The sequence below is a fragment of the Saccopteryx leptura genome, chromosome 5, assembly GCF_036850995.1.
Source record: "Saccopteryx leptura isolate mSacLep1 chromosome 5, mSacLep1_pri_phased_curated, whole genome shotgun sequence".
NCBI classification, from domain to species: Eukaryota; Metazoa; Chordata; class Mammalia; order Chiroptera; family Emballonuridae; genus Saccopteryx; species Saccopteryx leptura.
In genome coordinates, this window is record NC_089507.1 from 161,005,096 (window position 1) to 161,024,798 (window position 19,703).

Genomic DNA, 19,703 nt, shown 5'->3' on the forward strand with positions numbered 1-19,703 from the left:
CAGTAGCATAACCAAGTCCCTTCCCAAGCATGAAAGGCAATTAGCTGTATCACTTGAGAGCATCACCCCGTGAGAGCAGTGGCCATCTTTAACAGAGTGGGCATAAAATAATTTATCAGCCTGACACAGTGATTCCATTTTTTGACCACCACCTCTTTCTCTCCTGCTCACTCTGTATATTACCTATGCTAGAACTCCTTGAACCCAGTCAGCCCTCGAATTTTCTCACTCCTTCACCAATCTCTTGTCTTCCTTTTCTCCTTTATCACCCTTAGATCCCAGTGTCTATCTTTAGAATCTCTCCTTCCTATTCCTCATCATTCTTGCCCTGCACTTCAGTTGGCTAAATGATATCCCAGATTAAATCACTCTACCTACTTCACACTTGAATCTAACCAGCCGAATGTGATTGGAGAAAATTATATACAGTAACTAGGTTGACTAATCATTTTAAATTCTTGACCACTAACTCCAGGTGGACCATCATGCTACCAACATTGCCCTAGTTCAGTGGTTGGCAAACTCATTAGTCAACAGAGCCAAATATCAACAGTACAATGATTGAAATTTCTTTTGAGAGCCAAATTTTTTTAACTTAAACTATATAGGTAGGTACATTGTTATTAACTTAACTAGGGTACTCCTTAAGCTGGTCTTTGCGCCTGCACTCAAGGGGCCAAAGAGCTGCATGTGGCTCACAAGCCACGGTTTGCCAACCACTGCCCTAGTTAACCCTCTGCCCCATTCTGCTCAGCAATTCTTATCTTCTCATGGATAGTCCCATGCCAAGGGTTCCCCAAAATAAAGAGGAATTCTCTAATTAGAAGTAAAATGGGATACTGGTCAAAGAAACAGTCTTTTATTCTGCTTTTTAAAAGACTGGTACTTTGCTAAATTCCTCTTTGATATCAAATTTAAGTGTTTCCCAGTATGAACATTAAAATTCTTTGTTTTGAACTAAAAATTGTTTCTCTTTTATTTATAGAAAACATGCTACTTATAGATGTAAATATTAAAATAGCTTTACTTTTATTCACCTATGGTTATATTATCTCATTTATTAAATCTTTGATCAGTTCAAGATTACAATTATTATATTATTTTTTTCCCCTTTCTTGTTTTCATATGAAAACTTCCCTATAACATGGTAGAATTTTTACAAGTTTCCTCAAAATTTATGGTTAGAAAAAAAAAAATTAGGGTCTTCTTATTCCTTGTTTCTATCAGGGTTCAAAGTGGCAAATAATAAAATCTACTTTGGTTGGTTTAGGTGAAAAGATAATTCATTAAAGGTTAGTAGGTAGCTCACAGAAGCTCTCAGGAGGGCTTGAGAAGCAGGGTTGGATACTGAACAGCCAGGAACAATGTCCAGTTACTCTGCACAAGCCACTACAGTCCCAATATCCCTTCTACCACTGGTCAGCAACTCCACCAGGACTTGCACAGATGCGGCCCAAATAAGATTGGTGATGTTCAGGAGCGAATGTCAGAAACTCTGGCACTGATGCTCCTAAAAAGCCCAACAGTACTATTGTTATGCTTTCTAGCTAACAAAGTCTGAATACCTTCTTTTTCCCATTGCTTGCTTCTGAACCAAAGTAACATGCAAGTACATTTGATTGGTGAAATCCAAGCCATATACTTGTGCCCTTGTTGCAACAGAAGCCAGAAAAGCCAGTTTTCTGCTCCAGCTGGGGGAAGTACAACTCAGAAGACATTTTCCAAGTATTAAAGAGTGTTCAAAGGGTGTGAGCAATCAGAAATGTCCATAATGATAAATGTGCACAAGGAGAGACTTTTTCTGTTAATGAGTTCTTCCTCTACCTCAGGGTTCCAGCAAATGCTCAGAAAACCAACTGAAACGTGGAAGTGATGACACTTACCAAGTAATGCAGAGTGTGCTCCTTCATAGTGGAATATGGTACCAATACCAGAATAATGCAATTGCCCCTTATTTCATAATATTCCCATTTCAGAGAGACTATAGCTATAATCCCAACTTTAAGACAATAATGGTATTTAAAAGCCTAGAAAACATTTTGCACAAATAATTCACTTGTACCAAAATCTAGTCATTTTATAACTCCAAATATACTGTTTCTTGAGAATCAGATTAATCTCTTAATTTTTTATAGGTAGTATAGTTTTGACTATTTGAATTCTGAAAAATAATTGTGCCTTTTAAAACTACTCTCATATTTACAAAATAGTATAATAACATTAAGTTTCAATATGATTATTTCTATTCCTTTATATAAATACAGAGATGTACTCTGGTCTGCTTCTACTTCTTTACATAAAGCAAGATTTACTCTGGTCTGTAAGGACACATACGTGCTTATTTCTCTCTATACCTGTTGACAGTGCAAATAATAAAACTTCTCTTTTTCACTTTTCCCTGTCAGCATTAATTATATAGATCACATGAGTCTTGAAATCTCTGATTAAAATACAGAAAATTGAGCTCATTTAGCCCTTTTGTATTAAATTATTTTCAAATGTTGTGTTGTTTTTTTTTGTAAAATCACTGCCTTGTTTTTTTTCTCCTGCACCTACCTTGGTGGCCATACAGGCCTGGGTTACACTGCCACCTGGTGTGTGGCTGATACAAATATCCTTCCATTCTGTGGAAGTTGCTATGGCTGGCATCACACTCCTACTCTACACTGCTGAGTCATGCCGCAGGTTGTCTGGAGGAATTTGCAGGACTACAGAAAACAAGGAGAGAGATTTGCATCAACAGCAAACACAAATCATTTTACAGAGGAGAAGGGAAACCATAAATATTCATTGGTTTTAACTCAGCAAATGTTTATAAAGGCCCACTGCATGTAATGTCTGTGCTTGGCCCACAGGTTACCCAAAATTGAGGAAGGCACAATCCCTGCCCCACAGGATCTGGCAGTCACAGCAGAATATAATACGAATTAAGCATATAAAGTACATTCATGGGAAAGAGATCACAAGAAATAATATCAAGACAAAACAAAAACAGACTTCTTAGAGGATTGAGATAGGCATTGAAGGAGATTTGGATTTTATGGTCAGAGATAGCTGAAGAGGATGAGAAACCTACATACTAAAAATACTAAGTTCAGGCCTGACCTGTGGTGGCGCAGTAGATAAAGCGTCGACCTGGAAATGCTGAGGTCGCCTGTTCAAAACCCTGGGCTTGCCTGGTCAAGGCACATATGGGAGTTGATGCTTCCAGCTCCTCCCCCCTTCTCTCTATCTCTCCTCTCTCTCTCTCTCTGTCTCTCCCTCTCCTCTCTAAAATGAATAAATAAATTAAAAAATACAATAAAAATACTAAGTTAAAACATCTAGTTTTTTTTTAAATGAGTTATTTTATTTTTATGTTATTTTATCATCAGTAGAGTGTATAAGAGAAATTTTACAGTTTTCACAGTCACCTGTGATTAAAATTCTATTATTAGAAAGTTAAAAATATTTAAATTGCAAAACTGATAATTAAATTTTGGTTTTCCTAAAAAAGTAGTTTCTAAGTGATAGTGTTTGTTAGTAATACTTCCATTAAGTTTTCTTTAAATCCCTTTAGCCTCAAAAAAATAATAATAATAAGACAAAAAAACCCTCTGTAGAGCCAGTATCCATGGGCACCATCAAAGCCACCTGGCCAACGCAGGTTTACATTTGATTTGGACAGATGGTAATGAAGCAACAGAGCCAAAAACTGGTGGTCCATTTTCCTTTAATCCTAGCTTGCACCCGATGGGCAAGAATAAACATATAGTGGGAAACACTTCCCTTTTATTCAGGGCTCCCAAAGCTACTGACTCATCCGAGTTGTCCTAAAATCAAAAGTTCTACCTCACCAGTCTTATTCACCTCTGTTCCCCATCTCCTTCTACACAAACTGGCTTCCCCTTCACCATTCCACCATTTTGGCTGCCTCCTCTCCTTTCTCTGAGCTGCTAGAGCATGGGCTGTTCCTCTCCACAAGAACGTGATCACTCTCCCCAAATGTCCTCCTTGCTCCACCTTTTAAAACCTTTTGATGCGAAAGCCCTCCTCCAACAGATATTAGCATAACCACGCCCCTTCCCAAGCAAGAAAGCAATTAATGTTATCACCTAGGTCAGTGGTCCCCAACCCCGGGGCCGCCGACTGGTACCGGTCCGTGGGCCATTTGGTACCGGTTTGCAGAGAAAGAATAAATAACTTACATTATTTCCATTTTATTTATATTTAAGTCTGAACGATGTTTTATTTTTTAAAAATGACCAGATTCCCTCTGTTACCTCTAACACTCACTCTTGACGCTTGTCTCGGTCACCTGATACATTTATCCATCCCACCTTAAAGGCCGGTCCATGAAAATATTTTCTGACATTAAACTGGTCCATGGCCCAAAAACGGTTGAGACCACTGACCTAGGCAACAGTCATCCACGTGGGCAGCGCCATCTTTAACAAAGTGAGCAAAATATATCTTTCATACCCCACACCCTCTTATATAGATTTTTCATAACTTGATTAAGACAAGATTATTTATCATTTTAAATAATGCAGAGAATATATTTGTATTATGTTAATATAATTATATATTCACTGGCCATAAATTAATAGCTGTTCACCATTTTGTGTGTGTGTGTGTGAGACAGAGACAGAGAGAGGGACAGATAAGGACAGACAGACAGGAAGGGAGAGAGATAAGAAGTATCAATTCTTCGTTTTGGCACTTGGTTGTTCATTGATTGCTTTCTCATACATGCCTTGACAGGTGGGGGGAGTACGGACACAACGACACTACAGCAGACCTAGTGACTCCTTACTCAAGCCAGGGACCTTGGGCTTAAGCTGGTGAGCCTTGCTCAAACCAGATGAGCCCACACTCAAACTGGTGACCTCGGCATCTCAAACCTGGGTCCTCCACATCCCAGTTTGACACTCTATCCACTGCACCACCGCCTGGTCAGGCTAATAGCTGTTCATTTTTAAAGTTTGTTATGTTTTTTTTTAAATGCTTGGGTACTGATTCTTAGAAATTTAGCAAATCAACTTCATCCCCTCATTCTCGGGGTAAAATTGAAGCTTTTATCCTATAGATGTCAATATCTTCAACTGTCATTTTATTTATTTGAATTATAATCTAGGCAAGCTATCATGTTATTTTGTAATATTGAATTTAAATTTTGATTGTATAAAGAATATGTTCTTGGCATTATATTTTTTTAGAATTCTGGAGTGTTTGCATAAATTTTATATGTTCAGTGTGATGGAAATAAATCAATGACTTCAATTTTCATTACAGTAGTCTTCAAATACCACCCACTTGTTGTAGGAAGATAATGATTCATGTAAATTGAATAATACTTAATACAAAGTACTTTTTAAATATATATTTCTATCAGCCCATAACTTTAAAAAAACCTTTTGCTCTTTTCATATTAACAAAATCTATACTATACATTTTTAAAAGGTATATGATAGAGATTATTTAATGTAGTATTTGGATGATGTAATTTATGATCTATATAGATAAATATGACAGAAGGATTTCAAAATCTCATTTTTATGTCATTTCTCTTCTGGATGTTTGTAGAATAAACATAAACTTTAATTAATCTAGTTTTATGTATTTGCTTTTTTCTTATTAATAATTATAAAGGGCAAAAATTATTTTAAAAATAAATCTTATACTTTAGAGATAAATAAATCATACAGTATTGTAATATCTAATAATAATTAATATTGATTGCATCACAATATTTCACATATTATCAAATATTTTCTGTGAATATATTTCTGGTTCGATTGTTTAATTATGCAGAATTTTGTAACTAATAGCAAAATATACATATGTGAAATGGCCCAGCACATGGCTTGATAAATAACAAGGACTCAAGAACCTTTTGCATTAAATATCCCAAAATGTAAGGATCTGCCTTCTCACTGAGTTGAGTTACCCTGATCTGCAAACTCACCCTCAGAAGACCCAAGAATACAGTACCTGTATAGTATCCAGTGTGACTTAGTCAGATTTTTCTCTGAAAAGCTAATTAATGCTGCCTCAAATCTAGTCCCAGATTGTTTTTATCAGGAGAAAGAAATGAAATACTAAGGGTAAGAAGGTTTGGTAACAGATGGTCAAGGATGAATCTTTATAATTATGAAGAAAAAAAGGATGATGATTAGAGCTATGAAATAAACTCCCTCTGTGATAAAAGAGCCAGAAGTGCTATGTAGCAAAATGCAACTGTGGAATCAATGAAATAAAAATATTTTGAACAAGCTCTTACTCTGCTACAAATACCCACTCCTGCACAACACTGCCATGCTGCCTTACCTGTAGACCAGTACAGCCATGATGCCTACCAATAACTTGTTTCTTTGCTTATTGAGTCTTTCTTCCCCTGCTCTGCCTCAATTGAATGTGTTCAATGAATCCATCTTTTTGGCTTTGACTGTATGAAGGAAATCTAAATAGATTGTGTAGTGCAGCTACAGAAGATCTGTTTGGGGACATGCATTGTGAGCCACTTGCCCAAAAATAATCTACCATGTTCTTTTTTTTTGTTTTACCATGTTCTTTTGATTGATGGACATTTGGATATATAGACAGATGCATACATACATATATAAACAAATACATAAATATATTTCCATCTATCCATTAACCTTCATCAATCAAAATTTATTCCCTCCTACAGTAAAAAAAAAAAAAAAAAAAATGAAGCTTGGCAAATAGCTGCCTACTTAAACTACATTTCCCAGTCTCCCTTGAGGTTAAGTGAAGCAACGTAAGATGTGTGGAACTGAAATGTACCCTTGTCATTCCTTTAGTTCAAGTTGTTTTCATCTCTTCCTGGAATATCTAAAAAACATCTCATTGAACTTTAAACAAAATCTCAAATCCTTAACATAGTCAGGTCCCCACCTCCACCTGGAGTTGTGCCCCACCTCATCCTGTGCCACTCTGCATGCCCCTCACTAAGACTACATACTGGCTTTTATTCATTATCCAGATACAATAAACACTGTCTTATCTTAAGGTCTGGGCCACAGTATTTGTTTCCTGGAGTTGCCATACAAATTGTCACAAACTGGGTGCTTAAACAACAGAAACCATACTCTCAGTTCTGGAGGCCAGAAGGGCTGAGACCAGCTCGGCAATGGGTGTGCATGAAAGGAAGATGCTGCAGGGCTTAAGAAAAAACACACAAGACACAACATAGAGAAAAGATGGGTACAGGAGACTCCTAGCCTCTAGGACTGAGCGCCCAGATCTCTGCAGCCTCAACATATTTATTCATTTTTGTAATTATCAAGCAAATCAGCAAAGCATGAGTTCAGGTGCAGAGAAGGATGATTAACTAATACCTTTCAGGTATGCAGGAAATGGCTATAGGAATCAGCTACTTCCTTTAAACCAGCAGTTCTCAACCTGTGGGTCGCGACCCCAGAGGGGTCGCCTAAAGCCATCAGAAAATACATAATGCATATCAGGTATTTACATTCCGAATCATAACTGTAGCAAAATTACAGTTATGAAGTAGCCACCAAAATTATTTTTTGGTTTGGGGTCACCACAACATGAGGAACTGTATTGCGGGGTCACGGCATTAGAAAGGTTGAGAACCACTGCTTTAAACGATCTTATCAGTGCTTCCCAGGGCAGCATTCTGCCCCCGCAGGACTTGGTGTTCCAAAGTCTGCACCAAAGACTTGTTTCAGGGCAGCATTCTAATCTCTGGCCATTTTCCTACAAAGAAGTCCAAAATCACAATTGGCAGGGCCATGCTCTCTCTGAAAGCTCTGGTGTTAGAGTTTTCCTTTTCTCTTCTAGTTGCTCATGGTGTTGGCAAGCCTCTGTTTCTTAGTTTATAGATGCATCACTCCAATCTCTGCTTACATCTTCTCCCCTAGGTCTCTTTCTGTGTCTAAATTTCCTTCTGTAAGGACATTAGTTATTGAATTAAGGTTCAGCCAAATTCAGTAGTATCTAATTTAACTTTAAATTTTTATGTTTATTTTACTGATTTTAGAGAGAGAGGAAGGGAGAGACAAGAACACCAATCTATTCCTTTATGTGCAATGACTGGGGATGGAACCAGCAACCTCTGTGTTTACAATGTTCTAACCATCTGAGCTGTCTGGCCAGGGTTAATTTATTATATTTATAATGATTCTACTTACAAGTACAGTCACATTTACAGGTACTAGAGATTAGGACTTGAACATATCTTTCATTTTTGAAGACCCCATTCAGTCCAAAATGTCACGCTGTCCCTAACAGAAAATACTGAGTGATAAGAACATGGACTCCAGAGCCTAGACTTCCTCTATCTGAATACTGGTTCTTTTATTAGTCATGTGATTATAGGCAAGTCACATAACCTCTCTGGGCTTCAGTTTTCATGTCTGGAAAACGAGGATGAAAATAGCATCTCCATCACAGAGATAATCTGAGAATTAAACGGGTTGAGTACATACAGTGTCTAGAACATAGTTAAAAATTCAGATTCCCTGGCTCTGCTCAAGACTGAAGGAGTTGGAGGGGAGGGGGGTCAGGTGGGGAGAGTGTCAGGAACCTGTACTTTAAAAAAGCACTTCCAAGTGGTCCTGTTGCAGGGCACCTATAAACGCAGATGACTTTTATGAATGAGAACCACGCAAATAGACTAGGTATTATCGAAAGAAACAGCGTTTCGCCCTCAGTGACTTAAGCCCTGCCCAGCAAGCAGCCAGCCTCCAACCAGAGCCGAACTGAGAGTGCGCCCCCAGACGCTGGGAGTGGCTCCTTGTGACCCCGCCCCCTCAGGGCCAGCCGGTGTGGGGGGCGGAGCTTCCCTTAGTAACCTAATTCCTGCCTGTACGCGCCGCGGTCTAGAGCCCCGCCCACGGCTGCCTGACCAGTCACGTGGCACGTTGCTGATGGCTGCATGACGAATCACACGGCAGGTTGCTGAAGCTCGGGGCCAATGCGCAGGGCCGTCCTTCATTCCTTGCAGCAGTTTGAAACTGTTGGGTCGCAGCGGAGGTGTCACCGGTACGGGTTGTGGTTTTTAGCGCCGACGCGGTGAAGAGACGCGGGCCCGGACGTCCAGGTTTGTGGAGAGCCGGGACGGGGGCAGCGGCGTCCCGGGCCGGCCCCGCGCCGCTAGCAGAGGCCGCCGAGGGGGATTTCCGCTCCCGCCGCTCGGACGGGACGCGGCTGGCAGCGCTGCCGCCGGGTGCGGGCCTTTCTGCTGTCCTGCGGCGCGGCCGGGTCGGGAGGTTCTCTCCGAGGCGTGCAGAAAAGAGGGCAGGGGGCCGGCGCGCCTGAAGCAGAGCGGTTTCTGTCGCCATAGGTTCTTCTGACCATTTAAACCATAAGGGAAAAATAACCTTGTCTAACGCTTTACTTTTAAGTAACAGTTTGATGACAAGAGTGGGTAGGAAGGTGATCGAAGAGAACTAGCACTTGGCTTACTCTCAGTTGCTTTCCCCTGTGTCTCCAGTCCTTTGGGGATGCTGCCGCGCTCTCCCGCCTGCGGGTAGGACCTGCGCGGGACGTAGGGAGATGCCCTGCTGCCAGCTGACACGTTAATGCACTCTTCCTCTGTCTCTTAGGGGTTATTTTTGAGTTCCGAGAACCCTTTTTCCCCATCAGCCAGGTAATTATCAAGACGGAATTTGATTTCTCTGGCGATAGAGAAGCACTCAGAATTTATCTCTCGTTGAGAGAATACCGAAAATTTAGTGAACTGATGTAAATCCTTCACCCATTAAATAAAGCAAGCTTCCTTTTCCTTCTTTGTTTCTGAACCTGGAAGCAGTAAGGAAATTGCTACTGTTTCAAGTAAACTGTCATACCTTGGTAGTATCAAAGCAGGACAGGTGGAAGATTTATAGCGTATTTTTCAAGAGTACAATAGTTGTCTATGGATGCAATATCTATATTCAGTAACTCTTTAAAGTTCATTTGTTTTTTTAAATAATCAGCCTCACCCTACCCACACTCGTGTACCTAACTGGTCAGCAAACACATCCTAAAGAAAGAAATGAATGAAAACAGAAAAGGACCAAGTTACCACAGTGGTGGATTTGAAGTCCTTTGAAGCAGCCATTCCTTGCTGAAATGTTTGTGCTTATTTTATCCTAATTGGCTTAACTGAAGACAGTCATGCTGAGCTTTAGTGTACTTATCATGTGTATACTCAGTCATACTCATTGAATAAGGTTGAAGTATCCACAGTCTAGCCCCAATCCATGTTTCTTTGTTTTTGTTGTTTTTGACAGAGACAGAGTCAGAGGAACAGATAAGGACAGACAGGAAGGGAGAGAGATGAGAAGCATCAATTGTTTGTTGCGGCACCTTAGTTGTTCATTGATTGTTTTCTCGGATGTGCCTTTGGGGGGGGGGGGGTTGCTACAGCAGAGCAAGTGACCCTTTGCTCAAGCCAGTGACAGCGGGGTCATGTCTATGATCCCATGCTCAAGCCAGGGACCGTCGCGCTCAAGCTGCTGGTGAGCCCGTGCTCAAGCCAGCGACCTCGGGGTTTCAAACCTGAGTCCTCCGCATCCCAGGCCATGTTCCTTGTAATGTAGCACTTTTCCTTGTATCTGTCCTTTCTACTTCAATTTCTTCCCCCCACTTATTTTTCAGCCCACTGTGATTGAGAACTGTTCTACTTGCTCCTGGAACTTCAGGCAAATATAGCAACTTCCTACTTGCCAGATTCAAGAGACTCTATCCAATTCACATCTTTCTTTGTCATGTGGCTCTGACTTCTCCCTTCTCTAAGCTTTGTGATACTGTTCTTAGAGTTCTACCAATCTAACATCCTTTTCAGTCTTCTTGTTGGCTTTTCTCTTCCCCCTTTTAATGTTAGAGGTTCTGGTTTTAACCCTCTTCTCACTATGGTAGTGGTCCTTTATTAGAGTTATAATTCCCTCTGAACGCACATTGGAAGCTAAGGATCCTCTTCCTAGAAAAATACGCGTGTACATTTATACTAAAAAATTGCATATAATTTGAGTGTATGGACTAAAGAATAAGAACTCTTCTCACTTTTCATAGGTGATGTTATCCTCTCCTGTTTTCATAATTTTCCATTATGGTGACAGTTCCTCAAACTATCTCTAACCTAAAACTCCAGTGCAGGGCTCCCACATAGCTTAACTCCAGGAAGCACCATTCACATTGCAACCATTGAGAATGGCAGTCCTTGCAGTGATGCACAGCATAATGGGGGTGGTCATAGACTGCATATCTGCAGCATCACCTCAATGCCTCACAGGTACCTCACATCCAAAGCATTTGATATTGAACCCATTGTTCTTCCTCCCAACCTCATCTTCTACATTTCTTGTCTTGGTGAATGGCACTATCACCCATCTAGTTACTCAAGCCATCATCTGGAAGCCACCAACAGTTCCTCCATTTAATACCTTAACCAATTATTGATGAAGATCTTTCATTCTCATTGTCATACCCTCCATCCATGACACAACTGCCTCATAGTCATACCCTCCATCCACTTCCCATTGCTGACTCCCCAATTCAGGTCCTCATTTACCTCCTGGATTACTGCCAGAGGGAACACTTACTTCTTGGACTACTGCATTGTGCTTTCAATTGAGCTCTCTTTTCTTCTGGACCCCAACTCTCCAGTTCATTCTGAAAGTTGCCAGAGTGATCTTTCTAAAAGACAAGCATGATCTGTTTATCACTTGTTTAAAACATTTTAATAACTTCTCTAAAATAAAGACCAAACTTTTTTAACATGGTATTATCATGATTTTCGATGATCTGGCTGCTCCTAATGTGCCCTTTTCATCTTTAGCAAGCCTTATTTTGCACCCTTTGATTCAGCCTTACAAATTTATGTTCCTAGCATACATGCCCATTACTCTGGCTTTGCTTATGCTTATGCCTGGCATATCCTGATATATTTAATCTATCTATCAGGTCTTCTTCTCTGAAAGACACCCTGGTCATCTTCTCTATTCAAATTTTCTTTGGCTCCATTCCTATTCTTCACACCTTTACAGTCTCACCCCATGAGTAATAGCGACTCTTATCTCCCTTCTGTGCATGACTGTTTTAGGGTCTAACAGCATTTTTCTCATCGTCACTTATATACATTTCTTGCCCTCTCTATAGATTATAAAGTCCTTGAGGATTCTTCATTTTATTTCCTTACCAGTGTCTTACGTGTTACTAGTATTCAGATAATTTGAATACTCACTACTTGTCCTTTAAATATTTTATTTGTTACTAAAAGTAATTTTTAAAAATTTTTTGGTTAAGGCCCTGGCCGGTAAGCTCAGTGGTAGAGCGTCGGCCTGACATGCAGAAGTCCTGGGTTCGATTCCCAGCCAGGGCACACAGGAGAAGCGCCCATCTGCTTCTCCACCCCTCCCCCTCTCCTTCCTCTCTGTCTCTCTCTTCCCCTCCCGCAGCCGAGGCTCCACTGGAGCAAAGATGGCCCAGGCGCTGGGGATGGCTCCTTGGCCTCTGCCCCAGGCGCTGGAGTGGCTCTGGTCGTGACAGAGCAACGCCCCGCCCCGGAGGGGCAGAGCATCGCCCCTGGTGGGCGTGCCGGGTGGATCCCGGTCGGGCGCATGCGGGACTCTATCTGACTGTCTCTCCCCGTTTCCAGCTTCAGAAAAATACAAAAAAAAAAATTTTTTTTTGGTTAACAATTTTTCTGTGCATTAGAATCTGTTGTTTCGTATAGGTATTCTTTTGTTAAAATACTACTCCCGGCCCTGGCTGGTTGCTCATTGGGTAGAGCGTCAGCCCGGCATATGGACGTCCCAGGTTCAGTTCCCAGTCAGGGCACACAGGAGAAGCAACTTCCCACTTCCCTCTCCCCCATCTCTCCCTCTTACCTTCCCCACAGCCAGTGGCTGGATTTGTTCGAGCATGGCTTGTGATGCCAAGGATAGCTGGGTTAGTCTGAGCATCTCAGCCTCAGGTACTAAAAATATCAATAGCTCATTTGCTAGCGTCAGCCCCAGACAGAGGCGCCAGTTGAGACCACATGCAGGAGTCTGCCTCACTATCTTCACTCTTCTCACACACAAAAAAAAAAATTTATACTCCCAAAGGTAAATTTCCCAAGCAGGGAATTTGCACAAATTGTTCATTCTCTTTGATTGAGGATCTTCAAAGAGAGTGCACAGCATCCAGATTTGTCACATCCATTGTTGAAGACCAGTGATCACAGTCTATTCTCAGCAGGCCCTGTTGTGGATTTTTCTGAGGAGCCTTCACTTTTCTTTAACCTTTCATGTATTTGTCTCAACTCCTTTGCTAAACTCACTAATTTTGGAATTGAGCCTTTATTTTTTTTCTTGCTCAATGATTTTGTTTATGGTTGCTCAGTATGTTGAATGATTTTAACATATCACAGTTACTGTTTACAGGTTAGAATGGTGTTCCTTCTCTACCTAAAACATTTTATTTTAGTTTAAATATTGAGGAAATCACTAAAGTTAACTCTGTTTTCTAGTACTTGTACAGAATGTCATCAGATGAGAAAAAATGCTCATTTCCAGGCATGGAGAATGACTCCAACCAAGGCAGTTCAGTCTCTTCAGATCTCCAGGTAGGAAGACATGTCTAAATTTTCATGACTTATTTTCAATAAGTAATAATATGAGGAAAACCTAAGAATACATTTTTTATTCATTCATGCCATTTACATTTATAATGATAATGTGTAAATAATGTGTTTACTGTATAGCACATTATGTCAAACTTTGGGAATTGCCTTACATTATTTTCACCTTTCAGAAAATAATTATGAGCTCTTCAGTCTTTCTACAAAGGCTTCAAACAGCACGAGAAGAGAAGCTAGAAATCTCAAGAAACATTTTTTTTCTTGAAATTTTCTCATTGTAGCTATCTTTTATGAATGCTGCTTTTACTTTAATGCCAACTAACACAGTATCAAACCATTCAGCGTCTGGGGCCCAGATTCCTTAGTGCTCTACTCTAGGTTCTAGTCCTCTGTTGCCACAGCAATCAGCACACTCTGCTGCCCAGGATCTGGACAGTGACAGATAAACTGACTGCAGTAGGTGTGGATTTTACATGAAATGTTTTGAATTTCTTTTATTTCTAAATCTTTTATCAAAATATGGATTCAGATTTCTACAGAAGATTTTAATTGAGAGAATACTGACATGGTGTATCTTGAGTTTTATAGTTATATAACTTAAGAAGTAAAAAGCTGGATGTCATGTTTATCTTGTGTTAAGTAGAGTAAGTTCTTGTTGGCACTGTATAATGTGAGAAAAGCTTTAGGAAAATGTTTTATGAAACAATTGTGTTCCTTTAATTGAAATTACAGATTTATAAATTGGGAAGCTATTTTTAAAATATCTGATTATTTACTGGCAAAAAAGTAGCCTGGAATTGTGATAGATGTTTGCTCCTTGCCTTCCCTTGGATGGATCTCTCCCGCTTAATGGTGCTTGCCCATACCCTTCATCTCTGCCTTATCCAAATTGTTTTCAAGAGGGAACTGATTAACTCATTTATACCTGTGATATTATGATTTATAGTAAGAAATATATATTTAGTCTTCATCCTGGTTTCTGGCACTGAGCTCCTAAAACCATTGGAATTTATTAAGCAATGGGAATGATTAAGGTATATTTTGAACCCTCATCTAAAGATGGGGACAAGTTGCCAAAGGAACCAACCATGTGATTAGAGGGTTGGGACTGAAAGTTCCCAGGAGGGGGAAGGGCTGGAAATTGAGTTCAATCACCAGTGACCATGATTTAATCAATCATGCCTAATTAATGGAGCCTCCATAGAAACCCAAAAAAGAGAATTCAGGGAGCTTCCTGGTTGTGAGCACACGATGGTACTGGTGACTGGCATGCTAGGGGAGGGCATGGAAGCTTCATGCCCCTTTCCCATACCTTTCCCTATGCCTCATTCCATTTGTCTATTCTGAGTTATAGTCCTTTTATAATATACCAGTAATCTAGTAAGTGGTTCTGTGAGCCAATCTAGGAAATTAATTGAACCTGAGGAGTGGGTCATTGGAACCTTTAATCATAGTTGGTCTGTCAGGGTTAGGGGCAGTATTCTGTGGAACTGAGCCCTTAACCTGTGTGATCTGATGCTAACTTCAGTAGATAGTGTCAGAATTGAGTTTAATTGTAAGATACCCAGCTGATGTCCAAGAACTACTTGGTGGTGGGGAATAAAACCACATACATTTTAAGTATTGGATCTAGAACCCTTTAGTACTAAAATTGTAAACACCTTGTAAGATCTCAAGTGTTGTGTTGATTTGTTAGGAGACAAAGCTTTACATCAAAAAAATCTCGAGTAGAATTTAAGAGAGGAATCGGGAAGGATCTTCTAGACATGCCAGATATCATTTTGTTAAATACTCAAAATGATGTTAAAAATAAAATAGCTATACATTTTTATATACAGTAAATATGTACAGCCTTTGTTTTTTGTTTTTTGCCTGAGTGTCCATTGTAACAGTGTTGTATTATTTATTACTGGTTTCACAAAGGAAGAGTATGAAGAACTGCTTCGTTATGCTGTAGTGACTCCAAATATTGAATCAGCTGCTTCACAGCCATCTCAATCTAAGGGAGAAGTGATGCCAGATGTTAGATTTCCTACTAGAATCAATGATATTCTTCATAATCAAGGTTATGTATATTTTTCAAGATAGCTCTTAATGTAAGACAGGAGTAGTCAACCTTTTTATACCTACTGCCCACTTTTGTATCTCTGTTAGTAGTAAAATTTTCTAACTGCCCACCGGTTCCACAGTAATGGTGATTTATAAAGTAGGGAAGTAACTTTACTTTATAAAATTTATAAAGCAGAATTATAGCAAGTTAAAGCATATAATAATAATTACTTACCAAGTACTTTATGTTGGATTTTGGCTAAGTTTGGCAGAATAAATCTTTATAAAAAAACTTACTATAGTTAAATCTATCTTTTTATTTATACTTTGGTTGCTCTGCTACCGCCACCATGAAAGCTGGAATGCCCACTAGTGGGTGGTAGGGACAGGTTGACTACCACTGATTTAAGATGTTAAGTTTATTAATGCTACTGACTTACAATTGTTGAAAATGCTTCTCTAGTTATTCTAAGTTAGTGGTGAGTATCACTATTATCTGAGGAAACTTTTTACATTTTAGTATGTTATTCTTGGCTCTTACATGATAGATTTTTATTTGAGCATCCTTTGACTATTATTTTTATGAAAAGTAATAATGATAAAGCAACACTGTAGCCATTACATGTCTCTTAGTGGAGGACATTGAGTCTCTATACTTGTATCAATGGAAGTTTGCCAGGAATATCTTGGAAAATAAAAGCCCAGCCCCTCAAATTAAAAATGGTCTATAGAGAACTCTCAGAACCCCTTAAGTTTATCAACCATGTGCTAGGACTTTGTCAGAAGTATTTCTATGGTAGAACAACTGTTTACATTATCACCACGAACATGAGCTCATCTTTGGACTATGTCAGTGACAGAATTGAGAACTCATACAAACCAGGATGTATGTTGATAGGTGAGTAAAAGTTTGAAAAAGGATGATGAAGCTCCTTTTACCTATTTGTTCCCTATTCCTAAGGTGACCAACTTTTTCACAATGAAAAGGAGGACAAAAATAAATTGAAGAAAACAATATCGTAAATAAAAGAAACACTTTATTCATTGCAATAATATTACAGTATAATATGATAAATGCATAATGAAAACATTTGTAGCATTATATTGTAACTATGCTAACATGCCTGTTAATTTTTAATAATAGTAAGAAAAAAGTACTCATTTAGATACAAATACGTCACATCACACAGTGGATCAACTCTGCATCGATCGAATACTGATATTTACAGATTAGTCTTCCAATATCAAAATGGAGGACATGTAGGAGGACACTTTTCGAGGGAGGATAGAACTTACAAAAGAAGGACTGTCCGCCCTAAAGGAGGACAATTGATCACCTTACTATTCGGTAAGGTACAGGATCCCAAACAGCTCTCTCTAAATAAGGGTACAGAAAGCCCTTGTAGAACAGCCCTGGTGATGGGCAGTTATCAACAATAGGAGTAACTCAAAGGATCCCTCCTTGGAGGCAGATGGAATAGCCTATTTAGTCAAAGGCTCCTGGGTTTCTGGTATGTCACAGCTCTTGTGTCTGTTTTCCTTCTCCGTCTGTGGATATGGAGTTTTCATTGCTTCTCAGTCCTTGGCCTACTGCATTGGATCAACAAATAGACCACAATTATAAAACACATGTTATTTATTCTACCACTGAAACTTTCTAACACTCAATATTTTCTACCCAAATTTCATTGATCTTCAAGAGATATGACCCTTAGAATAATACTGTATCAGTGATCTTGACCATGATTTGATTACACCAGCATCTCAACATGGCATTCCTCCTGAGCAAACCCAAAGTGCTGCATAGTCTCTTACAAATGTGTATATGCAATCAATGTGTTAGCCCTCTAAACCTCTACCCTTAAGGTGGTCACCAAAAGCTTGTTTCCTTCTCCATTGGTAAAGTCATTCTTGTGACGTTTTTCCCAGTTTCCTTTCCACTATGTATTGACTGAAGGTTCCAGAGGTGAAAATATGGAAGTCCCTTGTTTGGGGTGGAACAGTGTCACTTTAGTCTGATTGCAGCTAATGAAAAGCAGCAGGTTCCTGGAAATATACAATGTTCTTAGATAGCATGATCTTTTAAGTTCTAATATCATTCATCCACTGATTCTCTTACTGTAATTTGAATGCCGTAGTAGACTGAATTCTCTTTCATCCATATTTTGTTGGGTGAAATTGAACTTGTTAATGATACAGTAACACATTTTCTAGTGTCAGAGCCTTTTCTTTATTGTTCTTTGTTTTAATGTTTCTATGCATATGCTCCTACAGCATGTTGTATTGTCCTTGTTCTAAAATCTTACTTATGTACCTCAGCCTTCCTAAATTAGATGTGTATGATTATGCATTTTATTTAAGAGTGCTTTGGTTTAATTAAAAAAAAACAAAACTATTTCCTTTTCAATAGGAAATAGCCCTGTAGAAAGAGAAACAAGGATGGAAGTTGGAAAAGGATGTGATTGTGATTTAAATATTGCAGGTCATTCGAAGATAGAAGGTATGATTTTTTTCCTTAGCTTGTTTTTATTATGTAAAACTTTGTGGATTGATGAATATTGTCTATATAGTAATAATAATTTTAGCATATTATTGGTAGGATTTTAAAATGCTATTGCTAATTTATTAAGTAATACTATTTAAAATAATTTCATGAAATACAACATAGTACAATTAAGACAAACAGGTTTATGTATTATGTATGATATCCTTTCCTAAATCTGCTATGTTAGAGAGCAAATATTTTTAAAGATTCTATGGGATATTAGGTAATTTGGTCGATTTAAATTTTTTTTAAACAATATATCATTTTCCAATTTCTAGGCATTTCTGTACATTTTTAGCTTAAATTTATTTTAAAAGAAAAGTTTACATGTTATTTCTGGTTAAAAGTAAGTTTTCTGTAAGTGCATAAAACTAATATACACTTACACTTGTTACAAATAGAAAGCAGTGGAAAAAATAAATGCAACTAAACCAAAGTTATTAAAGTTTGGTTGAATACTGTTGGTGGTGTTGTATTCAGCCTGAAGTCTTTTTTTTCTTTGTTGAGTTCTGATATTTGTTGAGAGATAAGCAAATGTTGCAGAGGTTTTAAAAAGCATACTAGCATCAGATTGAAACTTTTTCTTTGACATAGACTAATTAATATAATAAAAATAGAATACTTTTCATACTGTGTGATTCAGTGTTATTTAAGTAAGGTGCCATTTAAGCCAACATATAGAAAATGCTCTGTCCTTTAGTTTCTTTACTTATAATTAGAAGGCTTAGGTAATGTGATCCTGAGGGACCTTCCAAGGTATTTTTGTTTTTTGTTTCGCCTTTCACTTTTATTAGCATTTATTTTATGGTGAATTTATTTTCAGGCCATAAATTTTGTTTCTTCAGTTTCTTCTGGGCTATCTTTTTCTTCTGTGCAGCCTCCTCTTCTAGTTTAGGAACAATCTGCTCTTTTTTAGTAAGGAACATCTCAACATGGCAGATGCATGGGTTAATCTGCCACGAGCTCTGTAAATTCTGCACCTCCTCTTGGGAGCTTTGTTCACCTGGAGGTACTCAGTGACCAGAAAGAATCTATAGGTAAACTCTTATGTCAAACATTTCTCTGTATTTTTAAGCATGTGCAGCAAAAATTTAGCACTCATTTTGGGGCCACCAATCCTGTGTCAGTCCCCACTATTTGACCAAGTCCACCATTGTAATGACGAATGGCATACATTGCTTCTGTAAAGTCACATCCTTTAGATTCTTGGTGACTTTTGGATATGTATGCCCTTGATGGTGAGTGTTCTTAAAGTGAACTCAAAGATTTGAACATCTTGGCCCTGGCCCATGGCTCAGTGGATAGAGTGTCAGCCAGGCATAAGGATGTCCTGGGGTTGGTTCCTGGTCAGGGTACACGGGAGAAGTGACCATCTGCTTCTCCCTGCCTCTGTCTCCTTCTTCCCCTCTTCCCTTCCCACAGCCAGTGGCTCAATTGGTTGAGCATGACCCTGGGCACTCAGGATAGCTCTGTCAGAGCCTGGAGTTCAACAGCTTCAGGCACTAAAAATAGTTCAGTACTTGAGCATCTGCT

At 39.0% G+C, this 19,703-nt stretch overlaps 1 protein-coding gene and 1 non-coding gene across 3 annotated transcripts in view; both read left to right on the forward strand.

Annotated features, from left to right (window-relative positions):
* Nucleotides 1–8,939: 8,939 nt before the first annotated feature.
* Nucleotides 8,940–19,703, forward strand: part of POC5 (POC5 centriolar protein) — a 41,407-nt gene continuing 30,643 nt past the window's right edge. For both annotated transcript variants that reach the window (XM_066386347.1, XM_066386346.1), the window contains exons 1-4: nt 8,940–9,070; nt 13,466–13,561; nt 15,500–15,641; nt 18,036–18,125. In XM_066386347.1, the coding sequence (XP_066242444.1) occupies nt 13,478–13,561; nt 15,500–15,641; nt 18,036–18,125 (316 nt within the window). In that variant the 5' untranslated portion in view covers nt 8,940–9,070; nt 13,466–13,477. The remainder of the gene's footprint in view (nt 9,071–13,465; nt 13,562–15,499; nt 15,642–18,035; nt 18,126–19,703) is intronic.
* On the forward strand, nt 12,259–12,334 carry TRNAV-GAC (transfer RNA valine (anticodon GAC)). Its single transcript has one exon. It is a non-coding gene; the product is annotated as a tRNA-Val (tRNA).